At 41.2% G+C, this 27,222-nt stretch overlaps 1 protein-coding gene across 2 annotated transcripts in view; it reads right to left on the reverse strand.

The window, feature by feature from the left end:
* LOC116387973 (transmembrane protein 132C) overlaps positions 1-27,222 on the reverse strand; it is a 127,836-nt gene that overhangs the window by 61,044 nt on the left and 39,570 nt on the right. For both annotated transcript variants that reach the window (XM_031855475.1, XM_031855474.1), the window contains exon 3: positions 24,300-25,224. In XM_031855475.1, the coding sequence (XP_031711335.1) occupies positions 24,300-25,224 (925 nt within the window). The remainder of the gene's footprint in view (positions 1-24,299; positions 25,225-27,222) is intronic.

The following is a 27,222-nucleotide window of genomic DNA, read 5'->3' on the forward strand; positions in this document are numbered from 1 at the left end:
TGTGTGTGTGTTTTTGCGCAGATTCGCCATAAACATGTTTTTGACAAAGGAAATGAAACGCACGTTTCCGTGAAAACCAATTTCAGCAAACCATAAGATGATAACGACTGGATATAATTCAGGAAAATGAAAATAAATTGCATTAATGATTACATGCTGTCATTCAAAAACATGTTTTCTACTTGATGCCTAAATGGGCTCTCGTAGTTCCCATGACAGTAGCAATGGGGGGGGGGGTGAGCTGGTGTAAAAGTCTTTGTGGTGTGCACAGGGTTGGAAGGAATGAAAGGGGATAGTGGTTTACAGAGACCAGCCAGGCAAATTAGAAAAGACGAGCGTTGCATCAGTGTGAATGAAAAAGGACAGAGGATGAAAACATTTCGGAGAGGAGAGGAGTCAAAGAGAGGGCTTTATGCTCAATAGGCTAGAGTAAGAACTTGTAGTTTTAGTTCTTTGCTGTCCATTCTGGTCTTGTATTTCCAACAATAGCAAAGAAATATATTAATGTTGTCCTATAGAAGCCATTTGAAAAGGGTATGTCACCCACTAAACTTAAAGTTAAAATTATAATTCATGAGAAGAAACAGGATGAAAACTATTCCCTGTATTAGGTTATAACAGATCATTATTGTTGCAAAGATGGAGACAAAGAGAACCCGATAACTTCACAAGGACATACATGTAGTTAGTACACACACACACACACACACACAGACACACCTTAGTCTGTGTCTATATACGTTGGCAGAGATTGTGTTGTTGGACAAAGCTAACCTTTAGTGGAGATGAATGAAAGCGAGAACAATAGCTCTGATATCTGCTCAGCCACAAAGAAAAGCCACTCTTGGTTCCTCCTGCAGAGGAGGAGCCAGATGGAGAAAAGCTTTAATACAGATAAGTCGCAGCACATTCATATACATCCTGCAGCCAGGTTCTGAGGTATCATTAACTAACCCCATTGAAACGTTTGAAAGAAAAAGTCCTGCATGACAAATTGGTCAGATGGTGAATCAAAAACACACGCTAACTTGTGGCTGGGCATATTTTCCAAATGTATTTTCAAATGTATTATCTGAATTCAATTTACAGACAGCAGGCAAAATTGGCCAAATCACATTGAGCTAGTTAAATTGGCCCGCGTCCCTAAATTCTCAAACACCTGCAGCTAAATCCAGTTATGAAATAAACACACAAGCTGTTTAGAACCCTGGCTTCATTCATGCGCCCTTCCTCCCTCTCTATCTCTCTTGCTCATAAACTAAATAATCTCCATCACCTCCGCGGTAAAATTAAATTAGATAGTCGCCAGTGACAGGTGAACTAGGCTGGGAGCTGGTTCAATAAATTAGTAATGTGAAACAGGGAGATGCTCTGAGTCAATTAGCTGAACACTCGGTGGAGTGTTTTTAAGGGTGAGCAGACACAGCCAGATGCGGAGATAAAAAAAGAGAGCTAATTCAATTAATGAGTATGATGCTGTTCTTCCCATTATCAGAGCTCGTTAAAAGTGCTGGTGCGTGGCAACGCTGCAAACCTATAGGACAAGAAGAACACTATCAGATAAAGAGGGCTCGCCAGACAAAGCTCATCTCCACCCGTGCGTTCTGCTGCATCGCTCTCTGTGTCACCCTTTTGTCTCACTTTCACCATGTCTCTTATCATATCTCCCTCTGTCTGTTTTCTCTGAAACACTCCCCGCTTCCCTCAGCCTTCCTCCCATCGCTCTCTGTATCCTTCACCAGAGCTCCCCGTCTAGCTTTGGAGCTCTGAAATAAAGCTTATTTTATATCATTTTTAATTAGGAAACAGAGATGCTGCACACTGCTGGTCACTTTAAGTCACTTCATTTAATTATCTCATTGCAGTCGGTAAAGCTTCGTTGGGTAATTTGAGGGTCGACAGACCTAAACGTCTTAATTGAGTAAAGTGAGTCCAAGTGATCGCTAGTGTGCAGAAATTCTGAATCCTTCTCACTTTACAGTTTTTGGCCCAACACCCCTATAATTAAGACTTCATGGTGTACCATGCCATGCTATAGCCACGCTAGCAGCTATAGGCTAAAGGGTCAGTCAGTCGGTCCAACAAGAATGTTAACAATTACATTTTTTACTGACATTCATGGTCCCCAGAGGATGAAGTCTACTGATTTTGGTGATCCCCTTACTATTCCTCTACCGCCACCCCGCAGGTTGACATTGGCAGTGCACGGTGAAAAGTCTCGACAGCTGGATTATCGTGGAAATTGGTGCTGACATTCATGTTTTTTTCATTCAAGTATTTCCTCTGACTTTTCATTTTGTGCCATGATCACGTCAAACCATTTAGATTTTCTTTACAAAGAGCATTACTCACTAACATGCTTGAAACTTAATCAATACATAAATCTACTTCAGACCGAGCTGGAAATACAGGGTATGGACCCACCATTTACACCTGTACTGCAATCTAGTATAATATCTATGCAAAAAATACTGCATTGTCTCCAAGCCATAAATACAGCCCGTGGTACTTTTCTCAACTTGTTCAAAATGGAATCTGAGTCGAAAACATATTCTCACTTTTTACTCAGGAAAAAGGAGGATTGAGGGAGCATATTGTGACATAATCAAGCAGGCTATCATCACCTAAATTTCACCCACACCCTCTAATTTCCTCAGGATGTTGCTGGTAAAGGGCTGTTGCCTTGCATGAGGCTTATCCACTCCTTCAGTTTACCCTTGTGAAATATCAATTTTCCGTCTTTGTGCCAAAGACCGCCTATCATCTCACCATCATTTACAGATCAATATCTGTGTGATCCAAACCAGACGGGGTTTCGGAGCTGTGAAGGGTTAAAAGCTACCCATCTATCAAGGGACAAAGAGGATCAAAGGGAGTACTACTTGAAGTGCCTCTTAGTCATTTGAACCTCCAGTTGATTATATTGAGTGCTACTTAATTGAGGAGATGCTGACTGTCACCAAACACTAGACACGTTTATAATCAGGTAGCTATGCAAGAAGCTCTCTGTACTGTCCGAGAAAAGCACAGACTTTGCTTTGCTTTTCACTCAGAGGACAGAGTACAGGAGCTGATTGCCGTCAGCCAAATACTCTCTTCATCCATTTCTGAATGCCTGAAGAACACACCAGGCATGGCGATGCCTCGTCTAACATATCTTTCGGCGTCTTTTTTTTTTAATTAAAGGGAAAAGCAGACAGATGGCTGACATATGGAGCTTGGACCTGAGGTCGGGGAACAAACTCCCGCCCTTTAAAAAAAAGAAGAAGAAATAACTGTCAGAGGAGAGCAGTTGACTTCAAATGAGAAGAGGTTCAAAATGCGAGCTGGCCACAGCCTCATGACATGAACGAATCCATGACAGATCAAGAGCAATCACATGGGCAGGAGCACTGAGAAATGAATTTGAGTCGAATTCAAAGAAGCCCCTGAGATTGTGTGAGGAAAGGAACATTCCATTTCAAAAAGTGGGCAAGGTTTCATAAAGTACATCTTGAATACATCTCTGAGGAAATCACTATTTTGCTGTCAATAAAAAAAATAAAAAATAAAAAAAGCATAATTTGGACTCTTGGTGTTTTGAGCAGAGGCATCAGTATAATCTACTGTACAGTCACACTGATGAGCCTGCTGAGTGTTTTTCACTCACCGCATGAGAACTGTTGTGCATGAGCTGAACAGTGAACATCATGAATAGTGCAATATATGACTTTGAGGAAATGAATAAAAACACTCCTTGTCATGGCTGAAAAACGAATTCCTACTTCATTCGTGGGTTTCAGAGAAGTGTCATCACATTAAAATAAGAACAAATGGATTTAACATCAACCACATTTTATTGAACACATACAAACGAGGCTAATGGAATCCTTAAAACATAATTTTGTAAGCAACAGCCTCAAGAGTGCTGTAATAATCACACTATGATGAGATAGCACTAATGTGGTGCCCAGTTCTGCATAATGCATGGCTGCTGGTTTGGAGCAGAATGCAACACATGCATAAGTTATCATGGAAAGGGTGAGATGTAATTAAGGCATTATTTACTTAAAAACTGGAAGCAGGGGAAGCTGATGAGAAAAGGAAAGGAAATGGTGACTCATAAAAAGTGAAATTTACCAAAGCCAATAGCTTAGAGCAGTCATTGCTCATTTCTTTAGCTCCTCATGTCACGTCATATACAAGCTTTTTTCAACAATTATTAAAAAAAACAAAAAACTGTCAAAGAAAATGGCAACAAATGGTACATGCTGCTATTCTAATTAAAGAAACAGGCTGGATGTGGGTGAGTATTGACTGAAATGACAAAGAGCTCTGTGTGTGTGTGTGTGTGTGTGTGTGTGCAGCGACTGTGTACAAAGCAGGCCGACGGGATGATGACATTGAGGGGTGTGAAAGCGCAACACCCACTATGGCCAAGAGCAAGTCACCTCCAGTAAATCGCAGCCCGCCTCTCGTCACCACGCAAGACTCAAGATGTGAAATTCAAGAACATCACCAATCTGCCGTCCTACATGTAGGACATTTCAACCCTCATTTGAGTTGCTGGATTTGCAGCGCAAGCACAGGATTTCAGGATTAACACGAATATGAAATATGTGTCATGGGTTTCCTTTTTTTGTTTTTCATAATTGCCAAAATGTACGCCAAGCAGTGTACAAAAAAATGTCAATGTTTCAGTCGCTTTAATGCTGGATTTCAGGAACTCACTACTACTGCTGCTGTAGATTAGCTGAAGAAATGAGGTCATGTTGTAGCAGACAGAGACTTGATCCCTGTGGCTGCCATTTGAATGGAAGCCGTGCCAGTTAAATAGGGGATAGGGCAAACACATGCAGACACTGCTTCCAGTAAAACCTATTTGACACAAGGTTGCATGCGGGGGATAAAAATTAGACTTTGCATTGGATTTGTTGGGCCGGACGGATGATCCAGGACTGATCCAATATTTGGATGGATGCAGAAGGGGGCCAAGCAGTATAATCTGAGGATGTAGTGAGACAGATTATGGCAAGTTGGTAAACCTGCTGTAGAAAGGGTTACACAGATTAACACTGATGTGACTGGGCACATACAGTAGCCACAAGCTGAAACACGCTGGTCTGGCAATAAAGTTGTTCTTTGCACTTCCGATGTTGCTCGAAGTGTAAAGACCAACTTTATTAACAACTTGAGACTTTTTCCATTTCTCCATCCAACTTGGAAGTAGTTGAGCTTGTGCCAAAAATCCACATATAGTAGCACTGCAGTGAGCAGTGAAGTAAGTTTCATTTACCCAGCCCAACATTAAAAATGACAACCTGAGCTGACCCTTGGTTCCAATAAGGAAGCACCTGAGGAAGACCAACAGATGAAGGAAGGTATAGAGGGTGATGCTTTCAAATCAACTCGTGACAAGGCAAATATTTTAATGGCACACATTTGCTTTTCAGACATATTAGCGACATGGCAATAGATGGCAATATTAAGGTCTGGCGTTAGACAACAGGGGGGCCTAGGCAAGACTTTCTTTGGGGGTGGCCTCCTTGCTTTGTGTGTGTTTTTGCTTGTACACATACACAGACAAGAAACCATTAAAACTGCTGAACTGTGTCATTGTAAATCCATAAAACAGTTATGAGAATGCGGTAGGATCGTATTATATTTTGTTTCAAGATTATTGCGATCACATAAAGCAGAAGACAACCATTCATTCACTTTGCCTACCTAAAAATGAACAAAAAAGTAATTGTCATTAATTATTGACTGCATGAATTGAGCCTGAACAATGCTATAAAACCTAATAAAAACTCCAACTTGCCAACCAGATATTATTACAATCGATATATAGAGAGTTATTTTTATAGTATGGAATTGTTGTGTTTTACGTAAAGTAGCTTAACATGGAATCAGGGAAACATCGAAATGTATATGGACAACAGGTATTTGATGTTATCTCCTACTTTCTTGTCCAGCTACATGGATCAAATATTTTTGGCTGTGTTTTAGCCGTTATAATAAATTAACCCACATAATTATGTCATATCTATAATTCACATAAAGTGTCTGCTAGTTATATTAGCCAACTCAATCGGCTCTGTGCAACACGCTCCGTCAACAACAGACAGAGAGCCGCCTCGGGGACGCTTCTGAAACCAGCTGTCTAGAGGGGGTGCAATCAGCACCAGTGGCCGCATCGCTGCAGGGCGCCTGCAGGAATATCGATCTTGAATCCACCTGCAGCTGTCGTGAGCTTAGGCAAGCGTTACTGATACATTATTAGCTATCCTTTATATTTCTCTCTCCCTTGCATATGCTGCTTATTTCCTATCAGCTAATTTATATCAAATATCGACTTCCACTGCCATTGATTGGATTTTTGTCTCCATGCAACTTCTTCTTTATAAGATTTTATTAAAAAATATATAAAAAACAGATTTGCGGGGCCCTACACAGTTGCTTATTCAGGGTACAAGGCCAGCCCTGGCATCGTTGGTCTGTCTGTCCATCAGTTGGTCGATCCACAATTTTGTCTGCACAATACATTTTGTACAGACTTTCACGGTCCATAGAGGATGAAGCTTCATGACTTTGGTGATTCTCTGACTTAACCTGCACCACCATATACTTGACATCTGTGGTTATGAGTCAAATATCCTGACTACTGTTGGATGGATTGCCATGAAACTTACTACAGACAATCATCGTTATTCATTCTGTGAATATATCAAAGGATCAATTGGCCCATTTTAAACATTTATAGTTTCCAGACATGTAGCATGTTGACGTGCGAAACCAAGATGGTGAACATGGTAGACATTGTGTTTTCTAAACATCAACATGCTAGCATTCTCCGTGTAAGCTTGTTAGCAGGCTGATGTTAGTATTTAGCTAAAAGCAATGCTGTGCTGAATTACAGCCTTGGCTCTGCACTCATCTGTCACATATGTTGACAATTGTTGACATAAAGACATATCAGTGTCTGTCAGCATGATGAAATTATTCTGTATGTCCATATTATTGATATTATGAAAGAATGAGGTACTTTGAACTGAATTCATCTTATAGTTTGGATATTTTTCATTGAAAGTTTTAGTTGGAAATAACTTTGAGACACATATACAGTACTGTCAGAAAACAGCGTTTGCAGCATGCGCATCAAGGAGATGAAGAACAAAAATTCATAATTGCCATATGTATGCAAATTACATCAATCTGAAGCCATTACTGAAACAATTAATCTTTGGCAATCACTGAAACATTTTAATCACGATCGTTACAAATGGTTGACTATTCATTATGCTCTCTAATTAGATCATAAATTGTATGAATACACTGTTGTGGAAGGTTTTGAAGGTTTGTGACATGCTGGGGACAAACACAAAAGCCAGCTAGGACTGATGAAGTGCGCTGCATTAATGTGCACTGGGACCCAGGGTTGCTGAGAAGGTACTAAATTCCGGTTCTTTCCGGACTTCATCTGTGAGTGATGTACTGTCGGTTTGAGCCTGCAGATGTGTGGTCAGGTGATGCAGGTGATCACGATCAGGGGTCAAATGTTACAGTATATCATTCAGCCTTCCTGACGTTAGGGACAATCGATAGTCCTGATGTAATTGATTAAATGCTTCCCGCTGGTGTGAGTGAGCTGAGTGGGCCGTGGCAGCGGTTGACACATATTCTTGGTCTAGATGTCATGTGTTGTTGTATTTGTCAGTGTTGTGACATTTGTGCAGAGCCACGGGAGTTTCGGCAATGTGACAAGAAAGATGTCAGCCATCCCGGTAACCCAACATTTCAGACAATATCTGTCTAAAAACTGTCACAATTGTACCACAAAATGTTTGCAAAGTGTCAGAGAATTGCCTCTCGCTGAGAAAACCCAAACACTAAAATAATATAATTCCATCTCAGTTTCTTTCACAGTCTCAAGGTTATGTTGACATACATCTTGGCCATCATGAAGGGACAAAATAAAGCATCTGTCTGAAATGTCTGCACCCTCCTCAGAATTATTGGAAAATGCAGAGCTGCCATCGCAGGTGAATCAATTCAGGCCTGATCTGTAAAAACTGCCATGTCAACCAGTACATTAGCCCCATTTGCACTTCATTATGTGGACCAGTGGGCACAGCAGGCTCCACTACATACCGGAGACGGGGAAAAGCCACTACATCTGGCAGGGTTTGAAATGTGTTTGTGTGTGTGTGTGCGCGCGCAAGTATGTGAAAGAAAATGAGGAAAGTAAAGATTGTGATGGCAACAGAGAAAAAGAGGGGTAATCAAAGAGAAGATAGAGGGATGATTTAGGGGTAGAATAATTGACTTTGATGTAGGCTTGGATAGAAACACAACAGATAATCTCTGCTGGCTGCTGCGCTTTTCTTTTGTTACAAAAGGATACAAAAAAACCCGCTAAAAAGGGGGTGGGGGGGTGGGGGAGGGTGTTGGTTTGAGGGTTTGTGTTTGAGTAAAATGCAACCCTATTGCTCTTCTCACAGGCTAAATCTAAAAAATCATATGGGAATTTACAGATACAGATATTTAAATTTGATTTCTTTTGTATTTTGCAAAATGTAGCTTTTTTTTCAGTAGCACGAAAGGTATACATTCTAAAGATCTTCTTCCCCCATGTCTGAGACCGTCTGTCCCTCATCACCCCGTCCTCTCTAACTTGGTGTATTTTTCTCCCTCAGGGCCCTGATCAGAGATCTGAGACTCGGTGGCTCTATAAAGGAAAACATAGCTTTCTCATCACTATGTGTTTGTGTAAAAGTAGACTAGGTGTACATATCTGTTTTTGGAGCTTGTCAAAAGTCTTGGAGTCAGTGCAATGCCTAATTTCTAAACCTAACATACTGTGGAAGTACTGATATAAAAATAATTACCAGCGTGAAGGGAGGCTATCACCAGTAACTTTGTGGATTTCTTTGACACATCCTGTAGCTGTGGATTTGCAAATGCCAAATGTAAGAGTTTAAATCAACTGAACAGAAAAATAACTGTCGAGACAAGTCTGACCCCACCGCAAGGCAGATGGTAAACTGTGATAAACTAAACTCAATAACATATTTTTTACTCTGTTAACAACCTTGCAAGACAACTCTATCCTTACAAAATGGTTTCATCATGCACTGTTCATGGTGTGCGTTTCAGAGAGGCCTCAGAGAGTGGCTTACTTTGCACTCGCTGGAGAGTGCATGCCTTACATCACCAAAGGAGCGGGCAGGGTGAAATTAAGGGCTTATATACAAGCTGACCGTGGACTTCTGGCCGTCTCATACACACAGAAAAACTCTATCAATTGATATGGTGAGAAAACATGCTTTCTTTATTTCTTTTCATCAAAACATAAACACAGGCCTTCGTGCAGCTTTATTCATCATTTTAGAATTTAATTTTAATCCTAGAGAACAAATATTTGTTCACAATAGGACTATTGCTATTAGTTTCTATGCTTACAAGCATACACAGTATTCTTGCATTGTGTAAACAAGCAACCAACCACTTTCTCTAACAATCTGAGACTTTGTGCCCAGCAGCCCTCCATCTTTGAGAAATACAAAATAATCCCTCATTATTCACGGAGATTTTTGAAGCACAGATGGTAAGACAACATTTCATGAATTCCTGTCAGTTTTTTTTTGGTAAATCACCGCTATAAATCATGCAAAGTTTGCTCTGATTTGCATAAAGTTAACGTTTTTCAACTTTTGACATGTCCATTTTCTCTGGCTGCGGATCAGGCCTGTGTTGCCTGCTATCCTATAATGAAGGAGCTGTACCATTCAGAGCATTAATATACCAGAAAACAACTATTGTTTGCTGGAAGAATCGCCCACCCTGCTTTTCGACGTAGAAGGTTGAATTCTAAAGTTCATTTAGATCGATTTTTTATTTAGAATCGAAATCGTGAAGAACATGGTTTGTCTGTGCCATTCAAAATGCATGCGACTATTTTCCTGATATGCCACCTCTATGGTTAAGGATTGGTTAGATTTAGACAACTTCATTAATGTTAGTGAGAGACTGGGACAACCAAGTGGCGTACGGATTAAGATGCTGACCATGAATTGCAAGGTCCCATAGCTGAAGTCTGGGCAGGGACCTTAGTGGCATGCTGTCTCCTTCATTTCCTGTATTCTTTTCACTATCGCGATCTAATAACCCCCCCCAAAAAAATAAAGAAGACTCATGGTAGGAGACAAAAGTGTGTCAAAGAGAGACATTTGGTAACATCCACGCAGATCTTTTTTCGTGGCATCTCGCTACTTTCGCCTCAGCAGTCATTATTTGCCCGACCACAAGAAGCCAATTGTCAAGAAAATGTACACATAGGTATTCTTAGGAGATTGACAAAAACGACCAATGCTTTTGTTTTTCTGGTGGAGACATGCTCATTTTATTTGACCCACCAACCCCTGACCTACAGAGCAGTTTGATACTCTGCGATTGACTTTATAGTCCTATGTGTACACATATAAAAACACAAGCTCAAGTTGCACCATAAGTGCACTTTTTACTTTCCCTGCAGGAGTAAGCTTCCCCCTAGAGTGCTGCTGCAGTAATATGGCACCGGGGGAATGGGTGGTTGCTGGTGTTTTAACAGGGATGACCAATTCACTTCTCTCCTCTCTGCTGGTAGCGCTTATCAGCAAGCACCATGTCCTGAGCACCGCTTCCACTTCACAAGGCCACCAACACCTCGACTGCCACTAGATGTTTACACTGATCCCTTCATAGAGGACTCCCTTGGGCTGCTGTCTCTGTTTGTGTGTTTGTGTGTGTGTGTGTCCGCACGACTCCCTTGGGCCACAACACAGCTTGTCTGCATTGAGCCTCGTGGACTGACAATGCCGGGTCTGTTCCTCCCGAACCACATTCAAACACTGCGTGCCAGGGGACGAGCAATGAAAGAGTGGACAAGGACAAGTGCTCATTCAGTCCTGAGCCACCTTGATGTGAACAAAAACTATAAAGCAATGGGTCAAATATAATGGCTGCATGATTTCAGAAACGTAGGACTGTCAGACTGTAGGATTGTCATAGTACATGAATGCGTAAAATCATGGTTGCTTTCATGCATAGCCTGTTTGTAGTGATTCAAACAAACTCTGCTGTGTTTTCACATTTGGTTGTGTTCCTTTAGGGAAGTCTGACACATATTATACACGGTCTGGCTGTATCGCGCTTTAAAGGTGCTAAATACAGAATTCAGAGAATTTCTTTTGCCTCCACACGGCTCTCAACATGGCGACAGCTGAGCCCGGGGCTAACAGTGCTTCCAGTGCTAACGGTGCACACAACAGTGCTGACAGAGCAAACAGTGGTAACCTAACGCCATCGGTCAAAATGGTGTTGTCAGCTGTTACAACCGTATGAGCGTATTGCAGAGCGGCTATGTAAACAAGGCCCGAATAACAACACACACAGAGGGAGAGTGACTTCATTCTCTGCTACGGTAGACATGAATCCACTATATCTTTACATTGTAAATAGTTGTTTGCTGCCATCTTAATGTTCTGAATGGGTTACACACGTACTAAAAATAACTTGTAATGTTATTTCGCCCTGTCCCTGTCAACTGTTTTTTTGATATGAACCAAACGTAAGTTCAAGTGTTAAAGTGAGATAAAGAAAGGCAAATAAAAAGCACAGCTTCATTTAGAGAGCTTAAACTGCAGAAAATTTGCGTTACAAATTCCACAGCTGTAAGAATTACAGCCGTAAACGCACGGGTGGCTACACAAATCCTGTTAGCAGGCCTGCTCTATGTTTTCAGGAATGTCAAAGCAGAAAAGCACATAATGCAATGTATTCAAGATATAAAGAAAGGACATCTAAATGACTTCTAAAAAGGCAATTTGTGCCGAAATGGGAATCACTGATGATATGAGGTCATCTTTTAGCATCATCCAGGAAGCCATGCTAAACATATCGTCAGATTTTGAGTCATGTTTTTCTCTTATACACACTGAAACATGCCCTTGAGTCTTGTAAGTAGCACTTAGCTAAGCACCGAGCAGTCAAATACCCTGCAGCCAATGTTGAAAACGTCCATGCTTGAAGAAGTCTTTCATTAGTCATCCAGCAGAAGAAAAGAACACATAGCAACAAATTGAAGCCTCAGCTGGCCGCTCTGTCAGTAAGGGCGCATTTCTGCTTCCTGTTGCTCATTTCACTCTCTTTCAAGCCTTGACACTAACCAGCAGGAAGTGGCCGAGACAGGCCTGTAATTTTCTTCTCTGACACATGGTGTAGGTGTGTACTTGCATACATACAGTCAAACACATCTACAACTTTCACCATGCCTTTTTTCACTCATTCATCTATTCAGTGGAAACAATCTTGAAACCTGCAAACACACCTAAAAAATAACGAGTTAGTCTCGCTCAACTTCTGAGGATAAAAAAGGAGAATAACTTACAATTTGGATGAGATGGTGGGTGAGGAGACGAAGGCCAACAAAATAGTTGAAGGTGAGTGAACTTTGTAAGCACGAGGTTAACTGCAGCGGAGCTGTGGCTCTGCACGGAATATTAAATGAATACACGCTTTTACTCTTTTCATGCCATCTTTAGCCAGGAATGTTATTTTTGACTTTACTATTTTGAAAAAAACCCTGTGCAGCCACTAAAGCAAAAGCAAGTGGAAATAGAAGGGATTTGATGTGTTTTGTGTCAATTTGTATGTCAAGAGATCGAGACAAAGGGAATGAGAGTGAGTCCTCTGGGCCAAAACACAGCTCGTCTGTACTGAGAAAAGTGGAGTGACGCTGCCAGATCTCCTCCAGTCACCAATGTTGTGGGCCAGAAAATGGCCAACTTGAGAGGGAACAGGGTGAAATGGTCATCCAGGACTTTGCAAATCTTTACATAAGTGGTGAAACAAAAGAAGTGCAAACTGAAAATGTACATCTGCACAATGCAGGTTTGTGCAGCTACATTTGAAGCCAAAGTGCCTGACACAGATGACAGTAGGGGGCTGAAAGACTGTTGTGCGAAACACACTCCAGAGTTGAGGCCCCGTTTCTGTTTCATTAGATTTGAAAATGAGGAGACATAAAAGTGTTGTCATCCATACAGTATACTGAAAACTTAACTATCATCTGCATAAAAGCAGAAATCACTGTAATACAATAGAACAAATAGTGGATTTTCTTTACTATTTACATCCTGTACTTGTTCATCTCTGAAGCGGGCAGCATTATAAGTAGAATTGTTGTCTAAGTAATGTATTCATGGTCTCTATCTCTTCAAATCAAAAAAGACGTATTTACCAATTCAAAATGCTAATGATGTCAAATAGGGAAAACTAGGGAATCATTTCCTCCATCTATCTGATTTTACAAGATTTACCTTAGTTACATACACAGAAACTGTCACCGATCACAATTAAGAGGAACAGCTTATGTATTTCTTATTGTCTAATACAATATCACTGTATAGAGTCTCTGTTTAAATGCAGTAAATCCCAATGATTATAAAACAGTTCAATGTCTAGTTAATTAAAAAAAGAACAAGACAATCTTAAGCTTCCATTATAGAATTTGATTGTTTGTTTGCTGGCTTATCTATTTGTATGAAGATGAATCATACTGAAGGCCCCTTGATATTACATGAACAACAGGCTGTCTTTAATGAGGTTAGATCCACCTACTGAATAGGGAAGTTCTGCATACAATGATGAGAAATTCAGGAGCACAACATACGGAGATCAGTTCATCTATAGCAAATAAGGTCTGACCTACATTTATCAAATCACCGGCATATAAAGCAGTGATTAATCCTAATTTACAGGAAGTGATTCTAAGAAATCTCTTGTTAAATTAGTTCCCAACTTGATCTTATCCACGATACAAGGGATAGTTGCATCACCTTCTGGGCCCTGTTAATGAGTATTTCAGTCTCCACTGGAAATTATCCTCTGTAACTAATCTAAAGTGGATAATAGAGTCAAAAAAGCCTTCGGTCTTCGATATTTTTAACATCAACATTTACTCTTATCTGACACTGATTATTATTATTATTGTGTTGTGTCCTGTGTGTGAGTTTTTGAGCACTGGTAGCAATATGGAGCAATGTTTAATTGAGCTAGTCCATGTGCAGTGGAATGCACATCTGATAGCATGCAGTCGATACACTTTGTTTATTTACTGCACCAGGTACAGTACCTTTACCCTACCCAAGATCTTTAACCTTTTCGCCCATGAAAAAGTTGCATCATACTTACAAAAGTAATTAAGCCGGTGCTTAAATATCCACTCTATCATATTAGTGGACGCATTTTTTATCTTTATTTAGGTGTTTAAGGCTAATGTGGATTGAACAAAATGATGGATTGACGCTCATTGTTAGAGTCACTAAATCAAATTTAAAGAGGCAGCTATGCAGCGGAGTCATTAAGTTGAATGGCAGTGAACAGGAGAAACTCTATGTCACTTTTCGAGGACACCAGACGTTAACATTACTCAAAAAGAAACCAGACAATTCAAGTTTTTCAAATAAGAGACCATAAATTCCAGCCAAAATGTCCCAGACTAATTAGTGTCAGTTCAACACCAGGATTAAAAGACATGAACTGCGGTACTGTAAACGCAGCTTCCCCCTGTCAGTTAATCACCATCTCTGTTCAAATATTTATATCTAGTGAGGTTTATTCTCATGTTTCAGTTGTCTTTTAGATATGATTTAATGTTGCTCTGTCTAAGCTAATAATAATGTTTAGAGAACACGCAAACACCAATTAACCAGTAAATAATGGATGCAAAATACTGATGGTGACTGATGGTTTTATTATTTCAGTCCAGTGACAGAAAAAAAAGAATCTTACAGATCTCATGCATCACACACACAAACAGAACCACATCTGTAGACATATGTGGACACACAGTCGCTTGCATCTTTCTGCTAATCAGTGTACAAACACACACACACACACACCCATGCAAACCCCTGAGCAGATCAAGCTTATCCACCCATAGTGGTGATAGCGCCACGGGATGATGAAGGCTTGCGCCCAAAGTACCAGCTTATATCTGCAGATCAATGGCTGACCTCCCAACCAGCCACAGCCCGACTGACCAACACTACACAGCTTAAAGCCCAGCCAAAGGCACTGCTCCAAGCTGCATGCTCAATATTATATCAGTCTAATGATTCTCCCCAGGATCCCAGACTCTTGTCAGTTTGTCAGTTCATTTTTTCTCTGTTAGTCTTTCTAGGTCTTTGTCACTGCCTTTTGCTTTTCTTGTCACTGCCTCGAAGTCTGTATTTGTGCTTGTGTCTGGGAAGGAGACCTTTTCTGGGAATGTCAGAAAAACACATAAAAGAGCAATATTTTTGGAGGTGCAGAAGGTGAATTTTAACATTCTGTAACTATCATTTCCAAAGCCAAGAAAGTGTTTTGAAATGTATGAAACCAGGAACGAGACTGCCGCTGTAAGAAACCAAAGTTTCCTTCAGGCACCGAGACACTTTAAACCACTTTGGCCGAAGGCATTGCTCTTGGTCAGCCAAGCATGTACTGCATATACAATCTCACAATCTCACAATCTGACTGGCTTCAGAAAAAGCAGATCAAATTAAGCACACCGGTTATCACATATGAGTGAAAACCCATGTTTAATCATTTGAAAAAGCAGATTATTATAAGGCCAACTTAGATTGATACTTTTTCTGCCTGTGTTTATCTGCTAGCTGTATTTTTTAAATGTTTGTCCTAATGCATGGATAAGGAGGATGTGGCTCCTGACAGAAAAAAACTGTCAAGGACCCACACAGTCACACACTGAGACACTTTAAGACACTTTCAAACTAAAAAGATGGTGAACAAGCTAAATATTATACCTTCTAAACATCAGTATGTTAGCGTTGTAATCGTGAGCCTGTTAGCATGCTGATATTAGCACGTTACTCAAAACGCCACTGTGCCTACCAGACGCATCATGGTATTGGAGACACAGCAGGAACTACCACAGAGGCGGTTTTGAGTACTTTGCCGGATGTTGTGATTTGTCTGTTTGTGGACAGATGTCTTCACTGCAATAGTGTCGAAACCGTGCAAGATGCTGTCACAAAACTTTACATGTGTGTAGTTGAGATCAAAACGAAGGCTGATTTTGAAGATCAGTGTAGGGGGTAATTCATGGAGAAGGGGGCCATTGGCCCCTAACTGGTCCGATTTGGTGTCACGGCTGTTGTGGTGATCCCATTGCAATATTGTCTCTAGTATGATTATGTGACCATGACCATGTGTATTTTGTTATTCACCTTTAAAAGACATTTAATCTACGCAATTACAGTGACCGACTATTTTGAGAGAGCAAGAAGGGAGAAATCACAACAAGCACTTGGGAAAAAAATAACTCTCAGTCAACAGGCACAGAGGTAGCAGGCTTGCACAGATAACACCAGGCCAACTGCACAAACAGATCCTTGCAAATTTAGAGACAAAAAACATGTTTTTACTTTGAGTATTTTGAGTCATAGCAACATAATGCTGTTTGCATCCCTTATTTTTTGTCCTCTACACTTCGTCTTACCGTGCAAGGCAGCTGGATTCTGGTCGGTCACGAGATCACACGCTAGAAATATGACTAAAATCACATGAAAATCCATCACGTCAGGCTTCAAGTAATGCGTATTTGCGTTCGGAATGCCAGAGCACGGACCAATCAGCGTCCTGTTAGGAGCTACTGGCAGCTACGGACAGGGCTTAGGTGTGTGTGATGTGACACGACGCAGAGAGGTAACTGTTTGTTTAAAACAACAATGGCCGCCACTAAAGAGGTTAGCGTAGGTGCTGCAGTAGCATCTGTTGTATCACAACTGGATAGTATCTCTTCATTGAAAGAAGAGCAATGAACGGCACTGAAGGATCTTCTTGATGGAAAAGCAGCATCTGGCGGGTCAGGTTGCACTTAATCTCTGAACCCTTCTTTATTGTTTTTTTTGACTTTTTCAATCTTTGTGGAGTAGGAGCATTTGGTTTGTCTTGGTGGCAGTTTCTTAACCAGGCTCCCCGACATATGACAACCACAGCATTGAATCATTTCTCCCTCTCTCTTTATTTCTTTGCCTCAAGTCCACATTCAAATTTGCATGCCTTTGAGTTTGTGTTATAGCTGTCACGTCTGTGGGATCAAACTAATCAAAGTAAATCCTTATGAGAAACATGCAGGATAAACAAGTGATTAGAAGGCCAAGCTTGTGACTGTGAGAGAGAGAGAGAGCGACCAACCCACAGTTAGCCAGCAGAGCTTATTCTGCCAGGACTGCTTCACTACATAATCCCACCCTGTTTGTCAACCCCTCCAGCCCTACATATATCATCTTCAACTCAGATTGCAGGAGCTGGAGTTCAGAATGATCCAGAAGTTGGAGTAGAAGTGTTGCCTGGAGATGTTAACAACAGCGGGATAAGTAAAGGATTTGCAGCAGTTGTTACAAAAAAAAATAAAAAAATCCCTCACGACAATCTCCTCTCGTTGGTGCCCCAGTAGATTTCTGTTTTATTGTAGAGAGCAGTTTTCCTTTTGGCTTCAACAAAACTGTGAGAAAATTCTCAACTGCAATCCAGATCGTCGGGGTCAAGGTTTTTAGATGTCAACGTTGCTGTGCTATCATATAAGCTGCACAGTCCATTCAGAACGTAATGGACTGTGCATCAAACACTGGATGTCAATCCAATCTGCACAGTATACGCCACAAACTATTGGTAATGGTTGTGGCCTGAGAGCAAGCGTTCATTATTTGTGGTTATTTTATGAGTGTTAAGCACATTGGCAGTGTCTCGATTTATCAATCAATCAAAGTGGTCACTGTCAACTCTGCTTCAGTTTAATGTGTAATGACTTGCTGAAATACACACTTGATTATGGCTGGAATAACAAACTAGCATCGGGGCTGAAGAGTCACTTTCTCAACATCTACTGTTGTGAGTTTTGTTCATGTATTGACAGCCAAAGTATCTACCAACTTCCAGGTTCACTTGTCTCTACTTTAGTTTTCGTCTGCTCTTAAGTTACAGCTTCAAGCATGATTCTTTGCTTCCATGTGCATATCTGAAGTTAAAAGTGTGTCTATTCTGACGGACAATTAAATGTGAGCACCTCATTATTTTTAAGACGATGAGTCATAGCTACCAAGCTGTAGTTTAGGCACCAAAGTCATTGATATTCTATCTTGGGTTCAATGATGAGGAGCTCAAATTTAACTAGTCAGGAACCATCATGCGCAATTATCTAATGGCCCAGAGTCGGCATTTTGGCTTCCAAAAGTAATGTGGAGAGTTCATGAAAACAGTGAGGATCTCACAACCAATATGAAAGAGGTTTAAGATCTTTGGGACTTTTTTGATGTTCTATTCTGGATTATGTCTAGCCTTAATAAAGTGAAGAGTTATTCGGTCTTGCTTATATATCTGAGAAACATCTCTGATTGATTTGGGGTATTTTCTTGCTTTTTCTGATACTCCCTTTTGTCGCAGCAATGAAGTTGTTTTCCCCATCTGCATCTGATTCAGAATGCAGCAGATTAATGACGAAGAAGAACAATTCTTGGTGCAACACACATTATTTATTTGTATGTGTAGAAAACTATGCATATTTAAATCTAATATATTTTGAGAAATGTGAGACACATTTTTGCGAGAATAACTTAACTGTACAGCTATAGTATTATCTATTAAACAACACATATCCAAATGCCAATAACAGAGCCAGAAATGTGGCTACATCGATGCACAATCACAGATTAGAACAACATTTTGTGTGAAATTGTGTCAGAAACCTCCTAACAAGTGAAGCCAATGCTGGAAGTGCCTTAAACTTGCATTCTCTCCAATAGCAATCAAGGAAGACTCCTCTGGTTGCAAAAAGAAGTCTGATTGATAGAATGACCCTACTGCTCCTACTTCATCTATTACCTCAGAGGAACTCGATGCTTCAAAACCGTAGCACACAAACCAATGGGGGACATCAGGGTAACTACGTGCACTTCTTATATACAGTCTGTGGTGTAAATTCAGCTTTGATTCAGTGTATCAAATCATTACAACATGATCTGTGTTGTTTTCATGTCAGATGGTGGACTATGTGTCTTGATACATGTTGAAACATCTGATACACTTCCCTACAGTACCTACCACACATTTTCTATACTTCTATCACTAGCCCAGATATGGAGTACCACTCTCTTGGGCAGACCCCACTCCAGCTCCATTCATTCCCTCTGCTGCCCTTATAAAAGGCCTGCAAGATTTTCACAAGTTCAAAGCGACCAGAGAGAAAACCCGAAGCGACCTCTGACCCTGTCGATAGTCAAAGTCTCAGAGGCATGTGTCAGTCGGAATGGCGTTCGTGCAGCCCTTTTCCAGGCTGTGGGATCACGAAATTCCCTCGGGGACTTGTAGCCTTTTCCAAAGGCAGATGGACAGAGCAACGAAAAACGGAAGACAGCCAACATTCTGGGCTTTCAGTGTCCAATAAATTCATCAGTTTCAAGTGGAGGAAAGTGATGGGAAAACATTATGGTAGAAGATACAAGGATTAAAATCACTTGCTGTGGGCAACTGGTGGCAAGGCCCAATAGAGAGTAATATCTAAATAGTGAACCGTCTCCCCAGGCCTCAAATGACTAATTACTTATTATAAATGGATGAGGAAAAGCTGGGTTTTCAAAGTAAACACTGGTGAGCAGGCTAGCTTAAAAAAAATTAAAAAAACAACAACAACTGAAAGGTGGATATGGTTACAGAAGGGCCGGGTACATTGAATCAGTATTTACTTTGAATTTAGGGCAAGAGTCTTCCTGATATTTAAATCTAGAAAAACAAAGGGATTCTTTTGCTAATGTTTCAGCACAAAGAGGAAAAACATGTCAAAGCAAGAGTATGAGAGAGAGAGAGAGAGAGAGAGAGAGAGAGAGAGAGAGAGAGAGAGCAAGGAAAAGTACAGATAAGAACAGAAATATAAATGGAAAAGAAATCTTGGGTGACCTTTCAACAAGAACGAATTCACAGAGGGGTGAGGTTGAGATAAGGCTAATACACTGAGGAGAACATCTTTATTCCAACCTTTTCTCCTGCTGATATTTCGCCAAACAACGGGCAGTAACAAACAGGCAAAGCCCACCACCTGTGATCCTGAACTCTGTTAAGGATCGGACTAAGCTGACACGAAGCACTGCATCATGTCTGAGGAACTCCAAACCGGCCTCATCTTGAATGTCCTTCTTTATTTATAGCCCCAACACTGAACATGCTAAACCTCTGAATAAACACACCACTCTTGCTGACTGTTTGCGCTGGCACGGTAAGAAGAACCTCGTACTCATACCTTCGCACTCTCAGATATTAGAAATTAATTTGCATTCATCAGCAACACTGCCCTCGGGGGGTTTAGTTAAAATTACAATACAGCTGGGGCAGTTTATCTTTTGAAAAGCCTGTTAATTTGTTCAGGAGGAAACGGTGTTTTCATTTGCATGTTGAATAAGGAGTAGCCGAGAACCCTTTTCCGACCTGTTACACCACTCTCTCCACGGCTAATGAGGCAGGGAATTACTGATTCCACTGGGAGCCCATCGCATGACAAACACGCCATGACTTTACAGTTGGCTCAGGGCAGGTCCAATGCAATGTACGTGTGTGAGTGTCTGTGTATCTGTGTGCGCACATGTGATTGTATACGTGAATATTCATGACTCTGTGTGCGCACAAATGTCTGTGTGTTTTTCCAGCGGCTAGGGTTAACAGCCTGCAATTACATGCAAAATAATTTGATTAGTTTGGATTAGATCAAATACAGCCGACGAGGGCGAGAGAGAAAATAGCCAATAAAAGAGCCCTTTGCTTAAGTGTGCTGATTGTGCTGTGCAACTAAGGTACAGACGCTGACTGGGCATGGGAATGTATGACAACTAAAGGACATATTTTAAATGCTATCACTCACATAAATTATTCCTACTTCATTTGTAATTGGTTGGAAGTGATGTGATGGCAGGTAATTTCATAATCTAGATTTAAAGATTAAAGGACACATTTACTGAATATGTTGGCATGACTTCTCTCTATTTGTCAGTATAGTATGGAATCATGATGGACAAACGGCCAACATAACATTCGCATTGGCAGTCGGTTATTTGTCATATTGGAGGTTTAATGTACATGTTTTGCAGCAACCTGATTTCTCGAAAAAAATTAAAAGCTGAGTATTTTGTGATCAGTTTGATCAACAGGTTAAAGTCCTCAACAACATTGGAGCACAAAACATATGTTTTTATTAACTGAAAAATTAAAGTAGCTTTACTCTTACCAAACAATTTGTTCACCTCCACTTTTGTGTATAATATGACTACAATATATCACCTTTCTGCACAGGATTTAATATAGCACACTGAGATCTACTGGTGTATCTACCAGCCGCGATAGTTATTCCCCTTGTAGGTCTGTGTGTGAGTCATCGTGGCAAAAATGTGATCCCGGAGACACCCTCTGTAGCAGGAACTTTTGAGTACTTTGCCAGCTGTTTCTATTTCTGTCTGTCTGTGGACAGATTTTTGTCAGTGCGATAGCTTTGCAGTTGCATAAGATACAGTCATGAAACTTTACAGGTGTGCAGTTTGAATCAAAATGAAAGTCGACTTTTTTGCCACTGCACGCTGGATAGCACCCCCCACTTTTCACCCCTGGCTCAATTTGGCGCCACTGCTGGTGTGATCCCATCGCAAGATGTTCTCTAACCACTCTGACCCAAAAGATGGATGGGTAATCCAACTGAATTTAATGGTGCGTGTAAGCTGCTGCTGATCGTATATGGTGAGGTCAAAGGTGGCACACGATTATTCTCACAATGTCCTGAAGAGTTTTACAGTCCTTTCAAAAAAGTGCTGAAAAAAGTAAAAGGAGTCAAATCTAGAGTGAAGAGAATCTACTTATTCCAGCTGACAGCACATGTTGGAAGAAAGGACGTCCAGGGAGATTCTCAATATTCTTTTGTCACGAGTTAGACTGTGTTGGAGGAGAGGGGAGGAGATGGATCGGGGGGGGGGGATAAAAGATAATGGGGAGGAGAAGAGAGTAACTCCAGGGAACATAAATAGTTAATGATGCCTTTGCCACTTGGAGAAACTCACAAGAGCGACTTGTAAAGTAAACTGTCCATAAACACACACCCACACTCAGTGAATAGGCAATCACTGGGCGACAGTATGCAAACACGTACAGCGTTCCACACACCAAGTCCGAACGGCTGTCTTGAACAAAGATCCACACACTCTCGCACATCCTCCAGCCCCCACCTCCTGTGATCAGAATGTGAATTCACACCGCCATCATGGGAATATCAAGTGCTTTAAGTAAAGTTTTTCTTTATCATTAGGAAATCCAACATCTAAGAGAAAAACACATTGAACAGCACCACACCAGTAACATAAAAGCAATGTACAACAAAGTGGAGGCGAGATTAATCATCAGTGTCCGGGTGTTCAATTACAGAGCCTGGTAAACTGGCAATCAAGTGCTGTAAATTAGCAAGTGATTTTCCATCACTTTGAGGTTTAATCTTTTGGTTGCTAATGAGGTATTTTTTTGGTTGAATTTGAAGTCCCATCCCAACGGAAAACATAAAAAAGATGAACTTCTGAAGGATCGGGGTGCAACACTGGTGCAAAATGCCACTGAGAGAAAAATACCGCCTTTAAAGTTCCCATTTACACACATGCTGACAAATGTGATAAACACACACTGCGAGCGCTAATACTTCATGGGAGTTCATCATCACTTGAGCATGAGGAAAAGCAATGAGGCTTTTTGGCAGATTTCCTGCTCACCCAGGGTTGACAAATTGCCAGGGCTCTCTGTCACAGCTCCACTTTGAGGCTGCTAACTGCTTCATCTGCCATGATTTAGATCTCCGGCATTAAAACAACCCGTGGAATGCATATTCCTTACATCTTAATTTGCATCACACAACAAGGAGCAATTGTAGTCACTTTGAACGGTAATTTGTGTGAGACAAAGCTCAATGAATCAAATATTATACCTTGTTATTGTTAGGTGGAAACACCTCAGATACACATTTTCCTCAGACAGGCAATTTTGAAGGTGAGTACATGAAAACAATCTTTATACAACGCGCAGGGGTATAATTAAGGTGTCATCCAGTCAAAACAATCCCCTCCGGTGTGTCAAAAAGGCAGCTTGGAAGGTGTTAACCACAACAAAATATCTGTAATGTTTATCCAAAATGACTTGGAAGGTTACAATAAACACGAACAAACCTTCTCTGTAAAGCACTTTAGCCATTGCAATTAAAATATATATATATATATATATATATATATTTAATCTTTAGCGGTATTCAGATTATAGAAGATTATAATTTTGTGTAAGCCAGGGTGGTACCAAACGATAAACATGAGACCTTAACTGTAAACAGACAAAATAGTACCATAAATGAACTATCTTTTGCTTTCATTTTTTTTAGCTTTTTGCTTAAGTTGAACATCGTGAAACAGCTTGTGCTTCCACTTTCATGCGGCGAGCTCTTTCTTTGTCACTGAAACAATGTGACTTCACAAAAAACACCTGCCAGCTGAAATGAAAATTTACTCTGCAAGAGCAAAGCAGGAAAAAACATCTGAGAGTGTTGTCTGTCTGTGTTGTTTCCCACAATAAGGCAAGGTAATTGATCACACGAGGGAAGGCTTGCTTACCACTGTCTTTTCATTTGTGATATTATGTTTTTCATTTGCGATATCATGTTTTTCTAATGGGTAGACAAATGACCTAAATAAACAGGATTAATGATGTAACTGATGCTGGGCAGTTGACTAGTAGTGTCATGGCAACATTGTCTGTGCACTGGAGTCTGGTGTGGCAAATCAAAGGCTTATCATACACACATTTTAAAATCTCTAACGCCAGAAAATAATCCCTGATTTTGCCAACTGCAGAGTATTTTGATTAAACAAGCTGTAAAAGTAATGTTTCCAAACCACAACAGTGTAGTGTAGTAAATACATGGTAGTGCTGTAACTGTATTGCCGACAAATTCATTTCAGTGTGTGACTCAGGGAAACAATGATGAATAATTTCCTCCTGTTGCATGCCTTGGCACAATTTTACACAAACATGCATTGTCAAATTTGTGGTTGTGAAGTGTTATCTATCTCTGCTGCTTTCTCTAACAGTCAGCCAATGCCTTTTTTAAACTTCTTTTATGCCCAATGTTGTCTGTTTAACTGAGTTTAGAGAGTGAGAGATAATCAGTAGAGCGGCAGAGTGAACTGTGTTCTCCCAGGAGGAGGCTGACTCACCTGAGGGTGAAGATTGGCACTGAAGAAAGCGTGGACAGAGCCAGAAAAGTGGTGACTGTCTCTCTCTGCCGGATGGGTTTGGAGGGGGCCATCACCACAAAGTTATTGTCCAGCTTTAGCTCCGCCAGCGGCTGAAACAGCCTGACGCTCCCAATGCGCTGCATAGGTGTGTGCCCTGCGAAGTAGCCCATCGGCCTCTGCTGGTCTGCGTGACCGGAGCTGCCCTTTCTTGAATCCTCCGAGCTGCAGTCTCCGCTCTCCGTGGTTTGAACCATGTAGTAGAGCTCCACAGGAGTGCCCTGGGCCTGCTCAGAGACCCTCTGCCTTCCCGGTCTAACAGTGGGCAGGCTGAACCAGCTGGCGAGGGGCTCCAGCTCGGCAACACATATCCCCAGCTCGCCTTTTAGCCTGCATGTTCCGCGCACTTCTTGAGTCTCGTGGAAGGCGAACATCCGGACGCAGGGCAGCTTGTGGATGGCGCTGTAGTCATCCCAGTCCCTCCCTGCAATGTAGAACAACACCTGAACCTTTGGCCAACTGGGGTGAATCCTCTCACTGATAATATAGGTATGGACCTTCCAGTTGAATGTGAAGAGAGGCGATGATAATGCCGATGTCGCCACTGATGACGTCGTGAAGGGGGGGGTGTTAAATGGCCCCGGGACGGTCTGCAGCAGCTCCAGAGGGACGGGCTGCTGGACAGACAGCGGCCCGTAGCTAGCATTGATGAAGGGCATCTGCCGGGCCTGGTGGATGAAGAAGGACTCAGTGCGAGCCTGCAGGCTGGAGTTCCTCATTAAGTCCTGGTTTGCCTCCTGTAGGAAGAACGCTGACTCAGCATTGAGGATCCGGTAGCTGACAGGCAGATAGATTGGCGTGGGGCCATACCTCTGCAGGCCCTCCAGGATCACCTTGCTATCCACCACTGAAACAAAAGACACAAAAAGGAGTCAGTTTCAACAACAGAGGTGAAAACACCTGGACTTCTGGTCATGCATCATGGTACTTATGGCTTCTTGGTGAAGATTCATTGTCAAAACCCTATCAACAAAACCTGAGCCAGGCGTGAAATCAAAGAGCAGAATGAGGAAAAATTGGAGGGAATAACTCATTTAACATAACATTTGCATGCATTGCCTGCAACCTGAGGCAATCATATCTACAGTCACTTCTTGCAGTGAATGTTAAATGGTTTGTTGGAGACATTTCCAAATGATATCACCTTCATGAGCCGCTGCTCTTATATGAAAGAATTCGTTAGACCCAATTCAAAACACTTGCGTCTTTCTGAGTCACTTGCTTATCAGTCTTGTCCGCATTCCCTCCAGCCTTCGAGCCTTTTCAATGTGCCTTTTCAATCTGTTTTCCTCTTTCTCTCAATTTGTAGGTCTTTTGATTTAGTTTTTTCCACTTATGACTCAATCTCCCGTCTCCTTCCTGCATCCCTTTCTGCTTCATTCCAATCGCCTTATATGCTTCAATACTGTCAGGTATGAAAAGTTTGCATCAAATGCCAGGTCAGGCCCAATTTCATGCTCCAAACAGTAATTCTAATCCGGTTTTGAGTATATCACAGTGCAAAAGTGATAGAATCACAGACATCGAGGGCTGTTAATATGCACTTTAATCCTTCGATGCAATGCACAAAGGAAAAGTAGGAGCTACTCCCTGCTGCAAAACATTAAAACTAATTGTGGATGGTGGAGACACAGCTTGAGGAAGATCTTGAAAACGATATTGCTTTCTCTTTGTGAAGTGTAATTGGCAGTGGCATTTCAACACTGCAGTTTGATTGATATCCTCTGTGTGCACATAATGCATAAGTTCCTGTTAGTACAAAATGTTACTGCTGCAAAAAACGGTATACTAAGGCAATTAGTGGGAGGCATATGCTGTATGGAGTTGGAAAATAGAACTTTTCTTTACTTATCATTTGATCAAATATTTCCTGATCTAATTTACAACCTACCACATTTATCTGTCTCTGACTGCACGCCTCCCCTTCAACTCTCTGTGCTAAAGTGTTTTTTTTTTTTTTTTAAATATCTGTTTTGTATTGGTAACATTACTCAGGTGTGATTGTGGCACTGGTATTACCAAAAAAAGTCAAATGATACCCAGCATTTGCAGTCTCTCTCTCCGTCTTTCGTACCAGTTTTGCTCACAGCCACGGCACACTCCCATCTTTAACTATCCGGTATGTCCATCCAACCTCACATGTATGGCCCTCAAGCCTGCTTCCATCCCGCCCTCCATCCTGCAAATTTTCCCCCTCCCCCAGTTACTCTGCACCATCAAGTTCCAGATATTTGAACTGATGGAGTAGCCCATGAGAGCCCATTGATTTTCTGTCCCGAGGTCTCTGTGCTGTTGTGGATGTGGCGTGGCAGTGATTTGTGATGACCCATGGCAATGCAGGAATGACCGGCTGTGGCCAGATGGACGGAACCAGCATCAGACAGCAGGAGCAGCACTTCAAAAAGAAACAACTCTGCTCTCAAAAACCTGTTTTAACTTAATGCTTAGGATACAAATTTAAAATCTGGTCTTTAAATAACATTAAATCTGAACTTTGACATGCAGACTGGAGGAGATATATATATATATATATATATACCACTGATGCAAATTACCTCATGTATTCATCTACTAATCATCTCCAATAAGGAGAGAGTAGTGAAAAAGGATATCATGTCTGGTTTACAGTAATAGGGCAAGCTATGGCGAGTTCCTGGTGCTAAAAGGCCATTTTCATTATTTACCTTTTATCATAAGGCGCTTCGTCTGACTGTAACCCAGCCTCATGGGGTCCCTAATGAATCGATCGGTGAGTTCATATCTGATCCTTCTTTATCCGTTATGACTTTCATGTCCAGGCATAAGCAGCTGGTTCTATTTCGCTACACAAGTCCATTAGATTCTC

This window comes from Anarrhichthys ocellatus, unplaced genomic scaffold, assembly GCF_004355925.1.
Source record: "Anarrhichthys ocellatus isolate YVR2014 unplaced genomic scaffold, GSC_Weel_1.0 scaffold16, whole genome shotgun sequence".
Lineage (NCBI taxonomy): Eukaryota > Metazoa > Chordata > Actinopteri > Perciformes > Anarhichadidae > Anarrhichthys > Anarrhichthys ocellatus.